Source organism: Alosa alosa, chromosome 21 (assembly GCF_017589495.1).
Source record: "Alosa alosa isolate M-15738 ecotype Scorff River chromosome 21, AALO_Geno_1.1, whole genome shotgun sequence".
Lineage (NCBI taxonomy): Eukaryota > Metazoa > Chordata > Actinopteri > Clupeiformes > Clupeidae > Alosa > Alosa alosa.
Genome location: NC_063209.1, coordinates 19,587,351 through 19,607,350, shown reverse-complemented (window position 1 = coordinate 19,607,350; position 20,000 = coordinate 19,587,351). Strand labels below are relative to the sequence as shown.

The 20,000-nt window shown below is 46.6% G+C and overlaps 1 protein-coding gene across 1 annotated transcript in view; it reads right to left on the bottom strand.

Moving 5' to 3' along the window:
* The window catches only part of mgat4b (alpha-1,3-mannosyl-glycoprotein 4-beta-N-acetylglucosaminyltransferase B), a 138,700-nt gene that overhangs the window by 58,895 nt on the left and 59,805 nt on the right, over positions 1 to 20,000 (bottom strand). The window contains exon 2 of the mRNA XM_048231894.1: positions 821 to 1,000. Within this exon, the coding sequence (XP_048087851.1) occupies positions 821 to 1,000 (180 nt within the window). The remainder of the gene's footprint in view (positions 1 to 820; positions 1,001 to 20,000) is intronic.

Genomic DNA, 20,000 nt, shown 5'->3' with positions numbered 1-20,000 from the left:
CACAGGATTTATTCATTGCTGCGTTCATGATGGTGGTAAACTTGACAAACTGAATTTGGGAACTTCTGACTTCTGAAGAAACATGCATTCACCACTGTCATTAGCAAAACCAGCATAGCCTCTGAAATGTGCTAACCTTGGGATTTCTGTTCACTTGAATAGCCAGCTATGTTCATATCAATTTAGCTCAATTACAGAAGAAGGCTAATATCAATTAATGTAATTGTGTCCACACAAAGAAATGCTGGAACGGCGCTTCAAGGTTAAGAATGCAAATCACATACAGCAGAATTAGCTCTTAAAAGGAATTAAATAGCATGTGTAGTATTACTGTCAAGATGGAGTAGTAGTTGTTGTCAAGTCGGTTTCAGAGCACACAGTCTGACCTGACCTGACCATGAGTTCAAATCATTTAGTCTGAGTCAGAATGTGCATTTGTCACAATTTCCACCATGTCAGGAATACTAAATACACTCCAAGTGAATTCAGATTCACACACACACTGCTGAGCAGGAGTTCAGAGGGACCAACTATGCTGGGTTAGCAGGTTGTGTGTGTGTGTGTGTGTGTGTGTGTGTGTGTGCTTATGCAGTGCATACTGTATATGTTCATGAGTGTGTGCTTGTGACTGAGTGCATACCTGTGTATGAGAGTGCATGTTTCCTGTATGTGTATGTGTGCATTTGTTGAGTGCTTTGTGCTGTGTGAGTGCATATGTGTGTGTGTGTGTGTGTGTGTGTGTGTGTGTGTGTGTGTGTGTGTGTGTGTGTGTGTGTGTGTGTGTGTGTGTGTGTGTGTGTGTGTGCATGTGTGTGTTCACCTGAGAGGCTGCTCCAGGTGCGGTTGATGTCGCGGAGCGCCTGCTTCTCGGCGATGGCGCGCTTGATCTCGTCGAGCACCAGGTTGAGCTCTTTGGAGCGCTTCAGGTTCTCCTGCTCAGCAGAGTGGAGGCGATCCCGCAGGGCCAGAAACTCCCTCTGGTACACGTCCACCACATCACCTACACACGGGGAGGGAGAGAGAGAGAAAGAGAGAGAGAGAGTGTTATTGTATGTTACTATCAACAATAGCTTTGGCAACACTGTTCCCATTCAGTCATGCTAACAAAGCAACTTTGAATTTGAATTTGAGAGAGAGAAACAGAGAGACACAGAAAGAGAGAGAGAGAGAAAGAGAGAGAGAGAGAAAAAAAAGAGAGGGGGGGTGAGAGCAAGACAGCAAGTGGGGTAGAGAGAGGGTGGCAGATAGTGACAGAGAAAAATAGAGATGTGAAGAGAGTGGAGGAAGAGAAGAAAAAGGGGGAACACAGAAAGGACTGGTGCGTTTGTCCCAGCAGAGGAAACCGTGTGTGTGTGTGTGTGTGTGTGTGTGTGTGGTGAAGGTGCTGACAGAGGATGAGCAGATACAACATGGCCTAAGTCCCAGGTACACACACACACACACTCACACACACACAGAAAAACACTTTGTACTGGAGAGGAGAAAAAACAGCACTCGTTCCTTTAACACATCACTCATTCCAAACGACCAAGACACATGCACTCTCAGTAAAAACACAGAGTGGACCATCCTGCGGGCTGGACCAGTTGCACTTGTTTACATTTTAGGCACCTGGGGAGAAACATCAGTCTTCGTTGCAGCAAGGGAGAGAGCCGGACAGAAAATGCAAAGTGTTAAACCCCACGAGAAATAGAGAGAGAGAGAGAGAGTTTGGCAGAGTGTTTAAAAGCTGTGGTGGTGGTTTTGGGATGGGGGGTCAGGCGGACTACTCCTTTGGCCCATTACGCAGTCTTAACGGGGTAATCAATACCACTCCTGCATAGACTGATAGCTATTGATCATGCCAGCTATCTCCCTCCGCAAGTGAGAAGTGAGGACAGCCAAGCACAGGACAGGGTTTGAGACCCCGGGAGATGGAGTGACCAAGGGAATCTGTGAATCACTGAGTGACAATAACAACCAGAGTGAGGGGAAAGTTCCAGAACTTTTGGAAGAAAGGTTCTTGTGCAGCGAGGCTTTTTGTTTTACCACTGATCCTCTCCTACTGATGATGATGATGATGATGATGATGATGATGATGATGATGATGATGATGATGACGACGATTGATTTTGATAATGTGGGTTTTATGCAGCCGATAACACTGCTAACTGCTACTGTTACTGCTTTCAGGGGCAATCTCATTGAGTGCTCGGCCACTGATGCGCAGGCTGTTTAAGCGGCCCAATTAGCATTGTACAGGCTGGCGGCAATCAGGAGATTAAAAATGTATGAGGCATGTGTGGACAAAGAGAACTTAGCACACTTAGCTAAAATGCAGCCTCACATGGAGCGCGTCCAAAAGCCCAGAGCGCTGAATCGTGTGGGCCTCAACTCAAGTGTGTTCAACAGGCTTTAGCCTCAGCCATGCAGACAAACAGGTATGTGGGAACTCTGTGTGTGTGTGTGTGTGTGTGTGTGTGTGTGTGTGTGTGTGTGTGTGTGTGTGTGTGTGTGTGTGTGTGTGTGTGTGTACATCTGTCTGAGCCAGAAGCTAGAGTCTATTCAACAGGCTCCAGCCAAGCAGACAAATAGGTGTTTGTCAAATGTGTGTGTGTGTGTACCTAAAGCATATTCAACAGGTCTGCGTGAACTCTATGCGATGTATGTGTGTTTAAGTGTGTGTGTGTGTGAGTGTGTATGTGCGTGGGTGTGTGTGTGAGTGTGTATGTGCGTGGGTTTGTGTGTGAGTGTGTATGTGCGTGTGTGTGTATGAGTGTGTATGTGCGTGGGCCAGCTCTCCCCGGGGCTCTGTGACCCCTGCCTGACCCAGTCCAGGGTCTCCCTCCTCCACGGTTGCTCTCCTCTTTCTTCTACCACCTGGGCGCTCTGCAGCGCAGTCAGACAAGCTGCAGGTTTGCACTTACAGGTTTGACCCGTGTCTATGAATCTTTCTTCCCCTCACAACAGATGGCCAAACAGCCCACAGATACTGTACAAGTTAACACTGAGACTCAGGAAAGCCTCTGAACTCTTCAAAGGAGAGGAAAGCTAGAGAGTTCCAGAAAAGGAATCACTGAACCTGCTCGGTTTTCTGGGGGCTACACTAGGTGAGCAACTGAAGCGTTCCATTCGCAACCGCGTAACAGTTTCAGAAAACTGGTCTATTTTTTTTTCACATACGCGCCGCTATCACGTCTGGTGTAGCTACTTCCATTTATCATAGTGGGAGCTAATTGTTGCAGCAGAACGGAACGTGAACAGAACACTTCAGTTACGAGCCCGGTGTAGTGGCCCTGTTATGTAGTCCAGTGCTACAGTAACAGAGTGGAAAACTCCGTCGAGCAATATGACGTCTAGTCTGAGTTCAAAACTTTCCCCCTTCAACAACATCAATGCTACAACTTAATGAAATGTAAAAGCAATAATAAATAGAATATTATATATTTTCTTATAAGAAAATAAGAAATAAAATTTAAAGCATTAATTGGGTTTTTATTTATTCTCATGTTTTTTTTTCCACTCCAACATTCTGTATCTATCCCTTGTTTCTCCCCCATCATGGTTGAAATGAAGAGGTGTTGAGGAAGTATGTGTGGTGTTTGGTATGTATTTATTTGTGTGTGTATATATGATGCTGTGTGTTGTGTGAGAGGGGGAGATAGAGAGAGAGTGTGTATGTGTGTGTTTGGTATGTACAGTATATGTTTGTGTGTGTATATATGATACTGTGTGTTTGGGTGTGTGTGAGAGAGGGAGAGAGAGAGTGTGTGTATGTGTGTGTTTGGTATGTATATATTTGTGTGTGTATATATGATGCTGTGTGTGTGTGTTTGTGTGTGTGTGAGAGAGGGGGATGGTGAGAGAGGTGTGAGTGAGTATGTGTGATGGTGTGTGTGTGTTGTATGTGTGTGTGAGAGAGAGAGAGAGAGAGAGAGAGAGAGAGAGAGTATGTGTGTATGTGTGTGTTTGGTATATATATATTTGTCTGTGTGTATGATGCTGTGTGTTGTGAGAGAGAGGGGGAGAGAGAGAGAAAGAGTGTGTGTGTATGTGTGTGTTTGGTATGTATATATTTGTGTGTGTGTGTATGATGCTGTGTGTTGTGAGAGAGAGGGAGAGGGTGTGTGTGTGTGTGTGTGTGTGTGTGTGTGTGTGTGTGTGTGTGTGTGTGTGTGTGTGTGTGTTTGCGTGCATGTGTTGCAGAGGTGGACTCCAAATACATCTCCACAAGGCTGTCCATGCCTGTCCACCCTCAAAACCTCTTCCCAAACTGCTAGCTGGCAGAGAGCTTTGTTAAAAATGAAGTGCTACGACAAGCATGACACCTGGCCAGTAATTCAACATCATCTCAGCGTCATCCAGGAGCACCTAGGATACGCTAAGCGCTCACAGCTCCCTGGTGATGGGGAAGACGAGATGAAAAGCAGGAGGTGGGCCTCCTCGAGAGTCTGGGAGAGAATGTAACGCCTCCATGAAATCACACTTTTGACACTCCGAATGTGATGAAATACCTACTCAACAACCAGGAGCTTTTTTTTTTTCTTCCAAACCTCAAGCACCTCGACTTAGCAGGTGAAGAGAGGGAGAGCCACAAGAAAACTGCCGGAAAATCAGCCGGAAAACTGTTTCTGTTGTTAAAGTTTTTTTTATTATTATTATTGAACACAGAGAAGCTGAGAGTACAACAAACTACAGTGTATGAGAGCTACAAAAGACTTCAGGCAGAAGGACACTGAGTGGCCACAAGGAGAGGCCCTGCTCCAGCGTCTCTTGTTGAGAACACTAAGGTATGAGCTACACCAGGCGCGTAACTGAAGCATTCCATTCGCGTAGCGTCTGCTGCAACAATTAGCTGCCACTATAATCAATGGAAGTAGCTACACCAGATGTGATAGCCATAGACCATTCTTGGATGGATTTTACGCGTCGCGAACGGAACGCTTCAGTTACGCGCCTGGTGTAGCTCATACCTAAGGCTGTACATGGATGGATGGGACTGTATGTACTGGTTTCCCTTCAGGCTCTGAACAGCAACTTACTATATGTGGCCAAAGGGAGTTACAGTTAACAATGGTCACCGGTTCAGTCACAGTTCACAATGGTCACGGTTGAATCACAGTTAACAAGGGTCACAGTTGAGTCACAGTTAACAAGGGTCACAGTCTGACCCCAACTGCCCCCTGTTGGACCGCACACTCCATAGTTGTCTCTGACCTCTCCGTGACCTGACAGGAAGTGCGGGGCACTCCCATGGGTCTCAACACACCTGCCTTTGCTGTGGGGTCATGTGAGGTCATGTGAGGTCATGTGGGGTCATGCGCAGAATGTCAGGACTGGCACTTGAGTGCGGCTGCCGTGTGCAAAGGTGGAGAGCATGTGTGCAGGAGAAAGAAGCAGCTGCTCCCCTCTCATTGACAAAGAAAAACACCTCAGGGGTAATAAACTCTCCTTACCACAAACACACAGAAATACACACACACACTCACACACACACACACACACAAAATGAGTCATAATCTTGCATGTATAGGCACACGCATAAAAATGTGCGTCCAGTCACATGCCCATTCAGATACTCAAAAAGATGCACACACGCACACACACACACACACACACACACACACACACACACACACACACACAAATGGGCACTCTTCCCTTTTTATTTCATAATCTGAAAATTAGATGGCTTTTTTATTCCTTTCCAGACGTAGTGAGGGGAATCCATGACATTATTCTACCCACCCCAACACACAAACTGCATGAAAGACACAAAGACACACACACACTAATGAAGTGCAATTCCTTCTACACACTCATTAGTAGGAGGGAGAAGTCCCTGGGTCACAGTCACTTGGATCAAAAAGAAAGTTAACATCCCAAAATAAATCACTTGCATGATGAATCTGCTGCTGCTGTAGTCATCCTCTAATTAAGAAAATCTTAATTAGCCTCTTGGCATCGTGACTTACTATCCCCAGCGCTTAATTAACTTAATCAGTCAACATATCCATAATAAATGATGACAAATCTTAATTTTAGGCACCACAAAGTCAATGCACAGTGACAGATGGTGGTGAGGCCACAATGCATTTTAAAATATTAGACACGGATAATGTTACATTACGTGATGAATGTTCCCGGCAACGATGAAGGCAGCGAGAGAGAGAGAGCGAGAGAGAGAGAGAGACTGTGAGCGGGTGCCAGGCAGACTCCCCTTTTCACTCTCGCCCTCCCTATCCCTCTGTGTGTGTGTGTGTGTGTGTGTGTGTGTGTGTTTGTGTTTGTGTTTGTGTGTCTGTTTATGCGTTTGTATTTAAACCTCTCAGTATCTGGCACAAAGATCAGACTTTTGATGATCTGATTGACCAGTTGGGTGGAGTGCTGCAAAAGGATTATTGTTACGTGAGCACACCTCATTCCCGCTATGCCGGAATGACAGTCCTGGCCAACCACAGGGCCAAGCTCTCAATTACAGTCAACATGACACACTGTCCATCTCCATGACAACATTAATCCAGGATATGACTAGGTCCGGTAATCACCTTTTGACCTTATAAAAAATAAGACATACATAATAAGACAAGTGTCACATCTCAATAAAGACATGGAGCCATGTATCACCGTCGGAGCTGTCCCTCCTGACTGCACTGAGAGGTTATAGACTAACTCCAATTTCTCTCTGACGAATGAAAATCTAACTGTACAAACACAGACAGTCATCTGTCAGATCCCATTTGCTGCAGAAAACAAGAGGCCGAGTCTCACTGCACACGGCTGCACAGGCACAACTCAAAGGGGACGAGGACGCCTCTCCTCTCCTCGAACGGAACACTCCGGAATGAGAAATGTCACGCTCAGGGAGGCCATTTACGGAAAGGACGAAAATGTAAACGTTTCGTCAAAAAGCTCCGACTGAGCATGAGGGGGCAAATGAGTTTTCAAAACGGGCCGTGGGTTTCAAATCACCCAGACAAGTGACATTTAAAGATGCGATGTGATGAGATGCGTAACAGTGGCTCATCTCTAAGTTCACAATGACACTGCCGCAGCGCTGACAAAAGCCGCCACGGTCCGGTTACATCGGAGAGGTAAACGACCCTCTTTCACTGTCGAAAAAATGCAATACTCCCATTACTTAAAGTCACTAAACAGCAGCCTCTTATCACTTCTGAACCACAGAGAGGTCCATTATCGGGCATTTGAATGGCATCCTGTTCCTCATTTCCCAGCTGTCTGTGGAAAGCCCCCACTTTGCAGTCGCCGAAAATGACGAAACGGAGAAAAACGGGGAGAGAATGACGGCGTCTGAATTCAGACTGGCTTATTGATGTCATGGCGTCTGAATTCCGACTGGCTTATTGATGTGTGTTGCCATGTCTGCCATTTGTTCGGCGGCTTCCCAATCAAAACCCTCTCAAGTCGTCAGCCAGTCGGAGACTAGATCAAAGCAGCTCCCAGTACATCAACGACACAAACAAACAGCAACACTGACAACAGACAAAACAAAACCCTTTCAACAGGGGCTGTCTGACACAACAACTGTGATTTCACCTTCTGAGAGGGTTTTTCCTCCTAAATGCATTTTGTTTCTGCCGATGATCTAACGAAGGCAGCCTGGGGCAAACCTGTGGGATGTACTCAGCGCACCTGCTCTGTGATGAATCAGAGAAGAACGAGGGGTCGAGAGTGGGCCTCCATGCTTCAGGTGTAGAGAGCGAGAGAGAGAGAGAGAAACAGAGGGAGAGAGACAGAGAAAGAGAGACAGAGAGAGAAAGAGAGAGAAACAGACAGAGAAAGAGAGAGAGACAGAGAGAAACAGAGAAAGAGAGAAAGAGAGATGGAGAGAGAGAGAGAGAGAGAGAGAGAGAGACAGACAGAGAAAGAGAGACAGAGAGAGAGAGACAGGTAGTTCTGTCGCTATGGAGAGTTGGCCTGTGGGCACTCCGGCCTGAATGAAGAGGAACTCAAAGGTAGAAAAGACAGTGATATTCTCATAAATAAAACAGCATGACCACACGTTGCTGTCCGCCGCCTCCACTCACAGCGACAGCAAGTGGTGTGTGTGTGTGTGTGTGTATAGGAAACTAGATAGGCCTACAGGATGGTGGGTGTGTTCATGCTTGTTCTTGCTCAATGGGAGGATGAAAGATTGACTAAAAGCCACAGAAAGAAGAGATGAGCAAGCCACTGTATAGAGACTCCAACTTTCAGAATCGAAAAGGAGAGAAAAAGAGAGAGAGAAGTGTGTATGTGTATAAGCATCAGTGTGTAAGTGTGTATGCGCACGTCTGAGTGTGTATGTGTACAAGCATCAGTGTGTAAGTGTGTGTGTGCACGTCTAAGCATCAGTGTGTAAGTGTGTGTGCGCACGTCTAAGCATCAGTGTGTAAGTGTGTGTGCACACGTATAAGCATCAGTGTGTAAGTATGTGTGTGTACGTATAAGCATCAGTGTGTAAGTGTGTGTGCGCACGTCTGAGTGTATGTATACAAGCATCAGTGTGTAAGTGTGTGTGCACACGTCTAAGCATCAGTGTGTAAGTGTGTGTGCGCACGTCTGAGTGTATGTGTACGAGCATCAGTGTGTTCTGTGTGTGCGCACGTTTAAGTGTGTATGTGTACAAGCATCAGTGTGTAACTGTGTGTGTGCACGTTTAAGCATCAGTGTGTAACTGTGTGTGTGCACGTTTAAGCATCAGTGTGTAAGTGTGTGTGTGCATGTCTAAGCATCAGTGTGTAAGTGTGTTTGTGCACGTCTAAGCATCAGTGTGTAAGTGTGTTTGTGCACGTCTAAGCATCAGTGTGTAAGTGTGTGTGTGCACGTCTAAGTATCAGTGTGTAAGTGTGTGTGCGCACGTCTAAGTGTGTATGTGTACAAGCATCAGTGTGTAACTGTGTGTGCGCACGTCTAGTTTGGATCTATATGCATAGGCTTAGAACACTCGTTTCTGAGTGGCTGTGTGTTTAATTATGTAATAGAGAGGTGGGCTGTATCACTGAATGTGTACAGATGCAGGAGTGTATGTCTGTGTGCTCATATGGGTGTATGCCTTTGGGCATTCGTGTGTGTGTGTGTGTGTGTGTGTGTGTGTGTGTGTGTGGTGAGCTCATCGTCTGCTCATGGCCGTTCTGGGTGTCTGCAGCTCTCAGGTTTCTCTGGAGTGGAAAGGGTATCTGCCACCCGACTCCCCAGGAAATCCCAACAGTGAGATGAGATGGCCCTCTTCCACTGAGGTCATAGTGAACCAGCAGCATCCCCCAAACCCTCCACCCCCCCACCAACACCCCCCCCCAGCCATCACTCCACCTCCCCCCCAACACTCCACCCCCAGCCATCACAAGACACCCCCCGCCCACCCCCCCAACCCTATAAACAATAGTGTTACTTACAATCAATACCAAGCCAGCTATCTTTTTCAAAGTCATTTTTAAATGTTACAAGCCATTCAAATGTGCTATCTTAGCACAACAAATGCTACATGGCATCGTTGTGAAGGTCTTTGTTGTTTTTCTTCTCCAGGCTTCATCCAATCATCTGAACCGTACTACAGCCTTAATCTATGCTGTCTATTTAATTCCGATTAAAATAATCTGTGTCACAACCGACCCCACTGGTATCAGCAATATCAGGATGATCATCCCGATGGAAGCTGTTCATGTCACTCTAATCCAGTTCATCAATACAAAGGCTCACAGATTGCTGCAGTTGCTATCGTTAATCCATATCACTATGGATTTCTGAAGTATTCATCAGTAAGCAGTAGGATGGGTGATTTCGGACTCTATAATCTGCATCATTGCATCCTTCAATCCTCAATGGTCATCCACTTCATCCCATGACCCCCAACCATGACAGGGCCTGGGACGGGACGCAACAACACACACTATAGAATAAACTCCTCTCTCTCTCTCTTTTACACACACACACACACACCTACAGCACTCTCTTTCCTCAGCTGAGTAGAACAGGAGGAGAGAGGAGGAGATAATCCTTGTGTTGTTAGCTGGCTGCTGATCCAGTCACAGACACACACACACACACACACACACACACACACACACACACACATAAGAAGGAAAGACCCATCAACACTAATCCCTGCTTAGTAATCAACTAAAAAGAGCAGCAATCAAAAACAACTTACAAATCCAGTCTAAACACAGACACAAAACACACAGATCCAGATGCATGCACACTCTCTCTCTCTCTCTCTCTCTCTCTCTCTCTCTCACACACACACACACACATATAGATGCTGCCGTTTGAGTAGGATTGAAGGAAATTTGGAGTGACGATGAGAGTGACTATTATCTGAATGCAGTGGTGAAAACTCTCACTTAATGTACATCCACGTACATACACATACACACACACACACACACACACACACACACACACATACAGTTCCTACTGAGGCCGCAGGCAGAGCAGCTTAGACTGGGTTGGGCACGTCCCACTGCTGCTGGAATGGCGTCCACAGCATCGCCAAGATCAAAGCCTCGGCTCCTCTCCACTCCCCACCACACATAGTACTGCACTGCACTGCTGAGGAAAACTAAATGATCTCAAGCAAAACACACACACACACACACAGTCTCATATCTCTGTGGACTAGCTGCAACAACTTAGTGCTGCAATGCTAGTTACCTGCCAGCTGGACCCATAATGCACTTGGGCACTCCCTCAATCGCCCCAATCACAACATATGGCAGAGTCCTTATTAGCCCGTGATGGCCAGAGGGGGGGCACTGGACACGGGTGGTTCAGGTGCAATGCCACGGTGATGCCAGCAGTGCCTGGCGCGTGGCATCAGTCTTCCTATTGCCATGGAGAGTGGTGCTGCGGATTTGGAGAATTCCGAGGGGAATGGTGTTGGGGGAGGACTTTGATTTAACCTCTGATAAATCTGACCACCCCAGTGTATCCAGGTGGGAAGGTGAGAGATTGAAAGAGGGACACATATTTGATGTGATCAGCACTAAAAAGACATACAGCACATCAAGCTGATTTCTGTATACACTGGAAGTGGCACTTGGTTTGTGTGCAGGCAAGTGCATAGACGCAAATTTTGCTCACACATGCATACACAAACACAAACACACACACACACACACACACACACACACACACACACACACACACACACACACACACACACACACACACACACAAACAAAAAACACAAACACACACACACACACACAGAGCATGATTTCCTCTCATGTCCATTTGAGAGTGTGGTCGGGCTCTGACCTATGAGTCATCCGTAATGGAATGTGTGTGCGTGTGTGTGTTTGTGTGTCATTTGCTGCTGGTATCTATTAAGACCCAATGCCATTCATTTACATAGATGCTGCTTTACGACCATGGAGGTTCGTTCATCTAATCGTCAAATCAGGGTGAACAGAAGGGGCATCATGCAATTTAGTTACCACAGAACGGCTCGTACGGGAAGCCAGTGAGGCCAAATTTCCTGCCGAATAATGCCATTATCCTTATTATCCTCACAACACATTTGAGCAAGAGCATTTTGTGGCCAGATCAATAGCTTCCCCTCAGCTTCCCCGCGAGTAGGCATATTGGAATGACTCGAGACACTGACAGAGGACAAAAATACACACACACACACACACACACACACACACACACACACACACACACACACACACACACACACACACACACACACACACACACACAAAGTTTGATATCCGGAATGTACTTTGACAGAGAGTGCTTGCTAAATGCCACTTCCAGAAAAATCATTACATTAGTAGTCTCTTTCAAGCACAAAACCACAGTCAAACAGAGACCAAACAGCTGTAAGATGGCTTGAGTTAGATATACAGGGACAGCACCTTCGTGTCTGTGTGTGTGCGTGTGTGAATGTGTGATTGTGTGTGTGAGAGAGAGACTCTGTGTCTGTGTGTGTATGTGTGTGTGTGTGTGGTGTATTTATATCTGAGAGACTGGGTGCATGTGTGCATAAGTGTTTGCCTTGCCTTGCCTTGTCTGTGTGTGTGTGTGTGTGTGTGTGTGTGTATGTGTGTGTGTGTGTGTGTGTGTGTGTGTGTGTGTGAGGAAGAGAGCACACGGTGCATGTACGTGGCCATTGTTGCCTTGTCAGCTGCTGTGGCGAGCGTTTCCTAGGCGCTGCGTGGCAGACGGGAGGAGAGAGGACTCGCTATGTCACCGGGGGCCCGAGCATCGGAGACTGCGGCGAGCGAACGAACGAACAAACCAATGAGCGAACGAGCGAGCAAGGCGAGGTGCCCTGGAAATGTCTCCAAACGAGTTTGTTTTGAAACAACGAGGAAATGAGGGATGTGCACCTCCATCACCACAGGGGAGCAGAGGGGGAAATGAACAATGTTGCACACTACTGCGCCAGGAAGACAGAAGAATGAGATGAAGATTAAGAGAGAGAGAGAGAGATGAAGAGAGAGAGAGAGGAACGAGAGAGAGGAAAGAGGTAGATGAATAATGTTGCATGCTCATATGCCAGGAAGACAGAAAAGCAGAAAAATTGAGAAAGCGAGAGAAAGAGAGAGAGAGAGGTGAAAGACCAGGGTGTGTGCCTAATAAGAGATGCATCCACATGATAAAAGAATAAAATTCAAATCAAAGCTAAACTCTTCAGCACAGCCATTCTCCTGCCTTAATATATTCTAGCCTATTCCATTCCCTCAGCCCTTTGCTTTCACACTGTGGCACATTACTTCATTCTGTTCAATTCCTCCCCACAGTCTCTTTCCATCTTCTTTAAATTTCTCCTCCACCTCTTCCTCCTCCTGTAGAGTTGGGCTTCAAACACACTGAGACAGGTGGTGGGTTAGATGGGAAAAAATGAGCTCGAGGGACAGACAGGAGACCAAGAGGACGAACCTCTCTGCTGTCCACCACGAGAATGCAAGCAGGCTGAGAGAGCGCGAGGGTGAGTGGGCCGAACTGAGAATGGGACCAGGGCGTCCAGCAAAGCCAAGCTATGTCCAGCAGAGAGGTTACAGAGGAACGCAGTGTATGTGTATGCTGTCAATAAGAAAGAGAGAGAGAGAGAGTGAAAGAGAGAGAGAAAGATGGAAGGCTTTATTGTATTGCATAGCTGGATATAACCTGACACGGTTTTGCTTGATTTGTTTTCTCTATGCTTGCATTGAGGAGCATAGGTGTGCTGGTCTGTGTGTGTCAACAGAATATGTCTGCACGTGAAGTCAATACTTACACAGCGCAAGAACTGATCAAAGACTAAGCACGCCTGAAAATCAGCCAAATATTTTCCCAGCGGTGTTGGTAGAGTGTGTGTGTTTTATCTGTGTCTGTGTGTGTGTGTAAAATGTGTGTAAGAGTGTACATTGATTTATCTTTTTGTGCATGTGACAATGCACAAAGCAGCATTTTCTGCTAGCAAAGTGTGTGTGTGTGTGTGTGTGTGTGTGTGTGTGTGTGTGTGTATACCGTATGTCTGTTATCTCCACAAACTTGCTTGTTTACGTTGATAAAACACATGATTGTCAGATGATGCAATTACCTCTGAAACAGCCGCCCACTCCACCCCACCCCACCCCGGACAAACAAACGACTGCAGATTCAGTGATTGTGTTATGGTCAGGCAACTTGTCATTCACGCAAAGTAATCACCGCTAATCCAGCATCTGGATGCATCTGCATGCATTAGCGAAACATCTGCATGCATTAGCCTTGTGGCTGATGGGAATCTGCCCGTGAAATGCCTTCATAAACAGATTGTCCAGTAATGTCCAAGTTTGTCACTTTTAAACCAAACAGTAGGTCATTGGTGTGTGGCTGCTGGCAGCCTGTTTCTGGGAGAGCATATCCAAACATGAATACTCAGTAGGAGAAAAGAAGAGAAGAGAAGAAGAGAAGAGGAGAGAGAAGAGAGGAGAAAAGAATTGAAGAGAAGAGAAGAGAAGAGGAGAGGAGAAAAGAGAAGAAAAGAGAAGAGGAGAGGAGAGGAGAGGAGAAAAGAGAAGAAAAGAGTAGAGGAGAGGAGAGGAGAGAAGAGAAGAGAAGAGAAGAGAAGAAGAGAAGAGGAGAGGAGAGAAGAGAAGAGGAGAAGATACTATGATGTTTACAGTGTGTGGTGTCCCCAGTTTCATGTCCTTTCTGAGGCAACAGAGGGAACACAACAGAATGCAAGGGAACACAACTGGGATATTTGAGGAAACACAACTGGGATATTTGAGGGAACACAACTGGGATTTTTGAGGGAACACAACTGGGATATTTGAGGCTAAAATCACAAGAATCAGAAACAGAGAAACAAAAAATGTGTTGTGTATCCATGAGGGACTGATTGTGTATGTGAGTGTGTGTCTGTATGTGTGTGTATGTGTGTGTGTGTGTGTGTGTGTGCGCGCCAGTTGTGTCAACAGTGGGTGGAGTGGCACCAGTGAGTATAACCAGACCAGATCACCACTGCATCTCTATGGCAACAGGGAAGACTAGTCAGTCAAGGACGTTCTGTCCCAAATTGGGGAAATCAGCTCTTCATTTGACCAATCAAAGGAGATGAACAGAGTGGAGCCAATCGCATGCAGTCGCTTGTTTACAGTTCTCTTGTCTGATATTATGGATTTACCACACACACAGAACTGAACCCTTTCATCTGATATAATGTATTCATGAACACATGCCACATGAGTAATCCAAATGATGAATTCCAGGGAGGTTGTATCATCACTTAAGCAACATCATACACAGACATCTGCTTCGAGTTGCGCTTGATGTTTGTCGCCGTCATTGAGAGTGATCCGTGGGATCCCCCAAAAACCGGTGAGATTAGAGGGTCATATCCGATGGCGAATGTCTGCATGTAATCAGTGCACATGTGAGAGGATGAGGGTTACGAACACACACACACACACACACACACACACACACACACACACACACACACACACACACACACACACACACAATGGTAACAGCTTGATAGAGAGAAAAAGAGAGAGACAGAAAGAGAGCAAAAGAGAGGACAGAGATAGCAATGGATTGATGGATGGATAGATCTGTCCAGGTGCCTTATTCCCTCTAATGGGGGTGATCAAGCCCAAATCCTCCTTTGCAAAGAACAACACACAACAAAGGCATCCACAAAACCCATGCTTAGACAAGCCTCCGTGCACTGGCGCAGCACCCCTCAACAGCAGCCGTGGATCAAGGGCTAGTTATGGAGCACAATCGGACAAGGTCCATTTGTAAACTCTAAAGGCTCATTACGCAGCTTTTAAGTGTTGTGAAGCACTGAGACATTATTCGACTGAGAGCGTAAACAGAGGGAAACATAAAACCGGACGAAAGTGGAGAGAGACAGATAAGGTGCACAAAGATAAAGGGAGAGAGAGAGGGAGGGAGAGAGAGAGAGGGAGGGAGAGAGAGAAGGTAGGGAAGGGAAATGCAAGACAGAAGGTGTGTGTGTGTGTGTGTGTGTGTGTGTATTGGGGTGGGGGTGCATCATGGGAATGCTCTCCCCTCCATCTATGGAAACACAACACTCATGGTTTGAAATAGAAACAGAGACGCGGAGAACTGTTAGAGAGACAGAAAGAAAGTGAAAGACTCACAGTAGATGGAGAAGAAGAAGAAGAAGAAGAAGAAGAAGAAGAAGAACTATGATGATGATGATGATGAATTCTGATGACATGATGAAGATGATGATGATGAGTGAGAGTATGAGGAGGAGGAGGAGAGCGATGTGAAGAGGACAGGAGCTGTGAAGGCTGCAGCTCTCATTTCTCTGTTCATCCCTCCTTCCTGTTTACTCCTCTCCCTCACTCTTGCCCTCACACACACACTGCGCACACACACACACACACACATACACACACACACACACACACACACACACACACACACACACAACCCGTATACAACCTGCCCTTTAGAAACACTGGCATAGAGGGCAGGAAATAATGATTCCTGATTGGTGGAGTTGTCCACAGGAGAGCATAACCCCTGAATCCTCACAAAACCCCGTTCAAATGAGAGAGAGAGAGTGAGAGAGAGTGAGAGACAGAGAGAATGAGAGAGAGAGATGAGAGAGAGAGAGAGAGAGAGAGAGAGAGAGAGAGAGAGAGAGAGAGAGCAGGCCTCGGAAACTTCTGGATCTCTCTTTAACCTCTGTGATCTCTGGAACACATGGCCCACTGATTGAGGCAACGCAAGAAGCCAAGGAGCAGCGGGAGAAGGAGAAAGGAGCAATTGTTTGGAAGAACGAAGGACCGATGAGGACCTCTGAGGGAGCTCAGCCACTGGACAGTCCGAGGGAAAAGTGTGCACCATGACCTACGCTATTGGCTCACACCTACGGTGTGGGCAGTGACCGCTTGAGGATGATCATAAGGTGGGATGAGAACAATGAGCTCACTCACTAGATACTAGGGTTGCAGCAGTGTAGTGTTATTGTGCTATATCATGGTATGGAAGTCCATGGTTATCATACCGTGTACATTTGCTTCATATTGGTATTGAAAAAACGCATTTGAATTGATGCAAAATGGCTGCCAGGGGAAGAAGCCAATCAAACATCTGCATCCATCTTCAAGAACCATTCTAAACCATCTCAACCGTTATAAAATGGACTACTGAAATCATTTTCATCCCAGCTTCTGGTTAAATCTGTGTTTTAAATTACAAACACACACTTAAGACAAATAGAATGTACTGTGAAATACTACTTTAAGCCAGGGTTACATACTGTATCAGACAGCAATCATACCGTTGCAACCCTATTAAGAAGTACAAACGTTCTGTCTAAAAGGCTGTGGCAGAGTTGTTTTGTTTGAGTAATGTTTTGTCCTTTCTCCTCCCTGACCACATGTTGTGTGGAGAGTCCTTGATGAACTAAACAACACACACTCTCACAGGTAGCCCTCCCTCCTACACACACCACTGCGCACAGAAGCCCAGAGCAGCCTGCTGACACACACTCCAAGAATGTGAAGAGCCTGACCAAACATCTGCAGAGTCGAAAGTTTAATCACAGACCAAAGTGCTAATCATCACACTGCTTAATCACAGACCAAAGTGCTAATCATCACACTGCTTAATGTGCAGATTCCCTTACAGTATCACCTCCCAAATCCCAAACTCACTCACTGACACACAGACAACAGTCTTCTGTAGACACTTGCATCCTGGCTACGTCCTGACAGGCCTGGAGGGGGATACACTACAGCTCTGCTCACAGAGACCGCAGTGCCGAAAGCGAAGCTCTCCATGCAACAGGGACGCAAGGCTCAGAGGTGGTAGTCTCTGAGCCTTGCGTCCCTGTTGCATGGAGAGCCATGGAGGTGTTGGTGGGAACAGAAGAGAACAGAAAGGGAAAAAAAAACAAGAAATAGAATAAACACACAGACACACAGACACACAGACACACACACACACACACACACACACACACACACACACACACACACACCAATGCTAGAGGTGAGACATGATTATCGCAAGCTGTGGGAGAGTCAGGAAACTGATTTTATCACCACACTGGCACACCCCTGGAAGAAATAAGCTTCCAATTCAATAAAAAACTAATAGAACAGAGGGAGAGAGGAGAGAGGAGAGGGGGAGAAGAGGAGAGGAGAAGAGGGGGAGAGGAGAGGAGGAGAGCAGAGGAGAGGAGAGGAGAGGTAGAAAGGAGAGCGAGCAAAACCAGAGGCTGCCAGAGTTTGGCCTCCTCCATAACGATCTACACTCACATAGGGACGAGAGAAGCCAGCAGCCAACTAAAGAGGAGGAAAGTACCCGTGCCCCCCCCACCCCCCACCACTACACCACCCCCACCACTATACCACCCCCACCACTACACCACTACACCACTACACCACCCCCACCACCCCCACCATTACACCACCCCCACCACTATACCATCCCCACCACCCCCCCACCATCACACCACTACACCACTCCCACCACTATACCATCCCCACCACTACACCACTACACCACCCCCACCACTATACCACCCCCACCACCCCCACCATTACACCACCCCCACCACTATACCATCCCCACCACCCCCACCATCACACCACTACACCACTCCCACCACTATACCATCCCCACCACTACACCACTACACCACCCCCACCATCACACCACTACACCACTCCCACCACTACACCACCCCCACCATCACACCACTACACCACTACACCACTACACCATCACATCACACCACTACACCACTACACCATCACATCACACCACTACACCACTACACCATCCCCACCACTACACCACTCCCACCATCACACCACACCACGCTGAACAGAGAGCACACCAGGATCTGAGGGGGTAGCCTGGAGAAAGAGAAATTAAGAGAACTTTGTGTGTGTGTGTACATGAAAGAGAGAGAAAGTGTGTGTGTGTGTGTGTGTGTGTGTGATTAGAGAGAGAGAGAGAGGGAGAGAGTAAAAAGTAAAAGAATAAAAAAGTAAACAGGTGAAAATGTTGCCAGCAGTGGCACCATTGCCATGGCCAACTTTTGATTCTTTGATTTGGAAAGCAAGTTCATTATTTTGGGCTGCTATTAGAATTTCAGCCCAAAGTTGGATAACATGTAGAATTTTGTTGCAATTTCAAAACCGGAGGAGTCGGGACCCGCTTACTGTACAGATATATTGTTGATATAGACCCTTTCAAGAGAGTTCCATTATCAGCATCATAGTTGGCCCCACAAGGCTTCCGTTTTAACATTCCATATGTTATCTTAATGCAGAGGAAGTAGATTGGGGCCCAAATAGAACGTTCAAGCATTGTTTTTGTTTACCTTGTTGAAAGGGTCTATATGGTTTGCTATGTTTTGACAAAAGTGTTTGTGAGGTATACCACCAAGAGTAATGGATGTGGATATAAACGAAGCGATGCGTGCACAATGGAAATATGATTAAATGCCATTTATATCCAACGTTATACTCACGAACCGTTTATCACAACACCTAGCCGCTAACATCATGGGAAGTCTCAGGTTCTGCTCTTTCACATGATATCTGTGTAATTTATATGTGATAAGTACTTTATTTGTGATTTATGTGTGATAAGTAGTGGCCACAGGGGTGGCCAGAGTTTATGTTGTGGGTGGCCGCGGCCACCCCTGGCCACCCCTTGGTGGCGCCCCTGGTTGCCAGGGCTGAATTTCCACAGTGTACATTTTTCAATACAAAAAACCCAACCAAATGAGTGCTTAACTCAGAGCCACACTCAGTTACTGACTGACTCAGAGAGTTTGACACAGACATAATAAACGGATATTTTTAATAAAAGCACAATATCAGATGGACTTTATATAATACATGAGTGTGTGAGTGAGTGAAGTGAATCCACATGACCCACTTCTGCTAGCTCTGTGGCTGTGGCTGAGTGAGGAGTGCAGGGGCAAGGCTGAGACGCTTCCTGCTACACGTGCTAAATGCATTGTGGGACTCTGGAGGACTCGGCCGCAGTGGTCCAAACCAAACCTGGGAACAGGACAAAAGCAACTTTGCAGATACTCTTGGACTGTGTTTCTGACAACAATGAGGGAGGCTGTGTGATGGTGAGTGAGCAACTCCGGTTCCCAAGCATGCTTTTCACTTCTTTTTTTTATTCTCTGGGCTCCGTCTGAATTATGCTTTGTGACAAGGACATATTGAGAGCTAGTGAGATGTGAAAAGATGTGGTGGGTGCCAACCTGATCCACTAAACCCCAGACATACTGTAGGGTGAGAGGGGTGTGTGGGGGGGGGGGGGGTGAGAACTGCCGTGTGTGTGCCAGGGAGTGATTACTGGTTGGAGTGACGTGCCCTCGTCCTCTCTCTCTCTCTCTCTCTCTCTCTCTCTCTCTCTCTGCCTCCCTCTCTGCGTATGTATGTTGGGGTTCAAAGATGTCCGCAACAGTTGGCAGTTGTGTGTGTGTTTATGTATGTGTTTGTTTATGGATTTTGAATGTGCATCTGTAGAGTACAGTATGCTTGGGTGTGTGTGTGTGTGTGTGTGTGTAGGTTCAGTCCAGC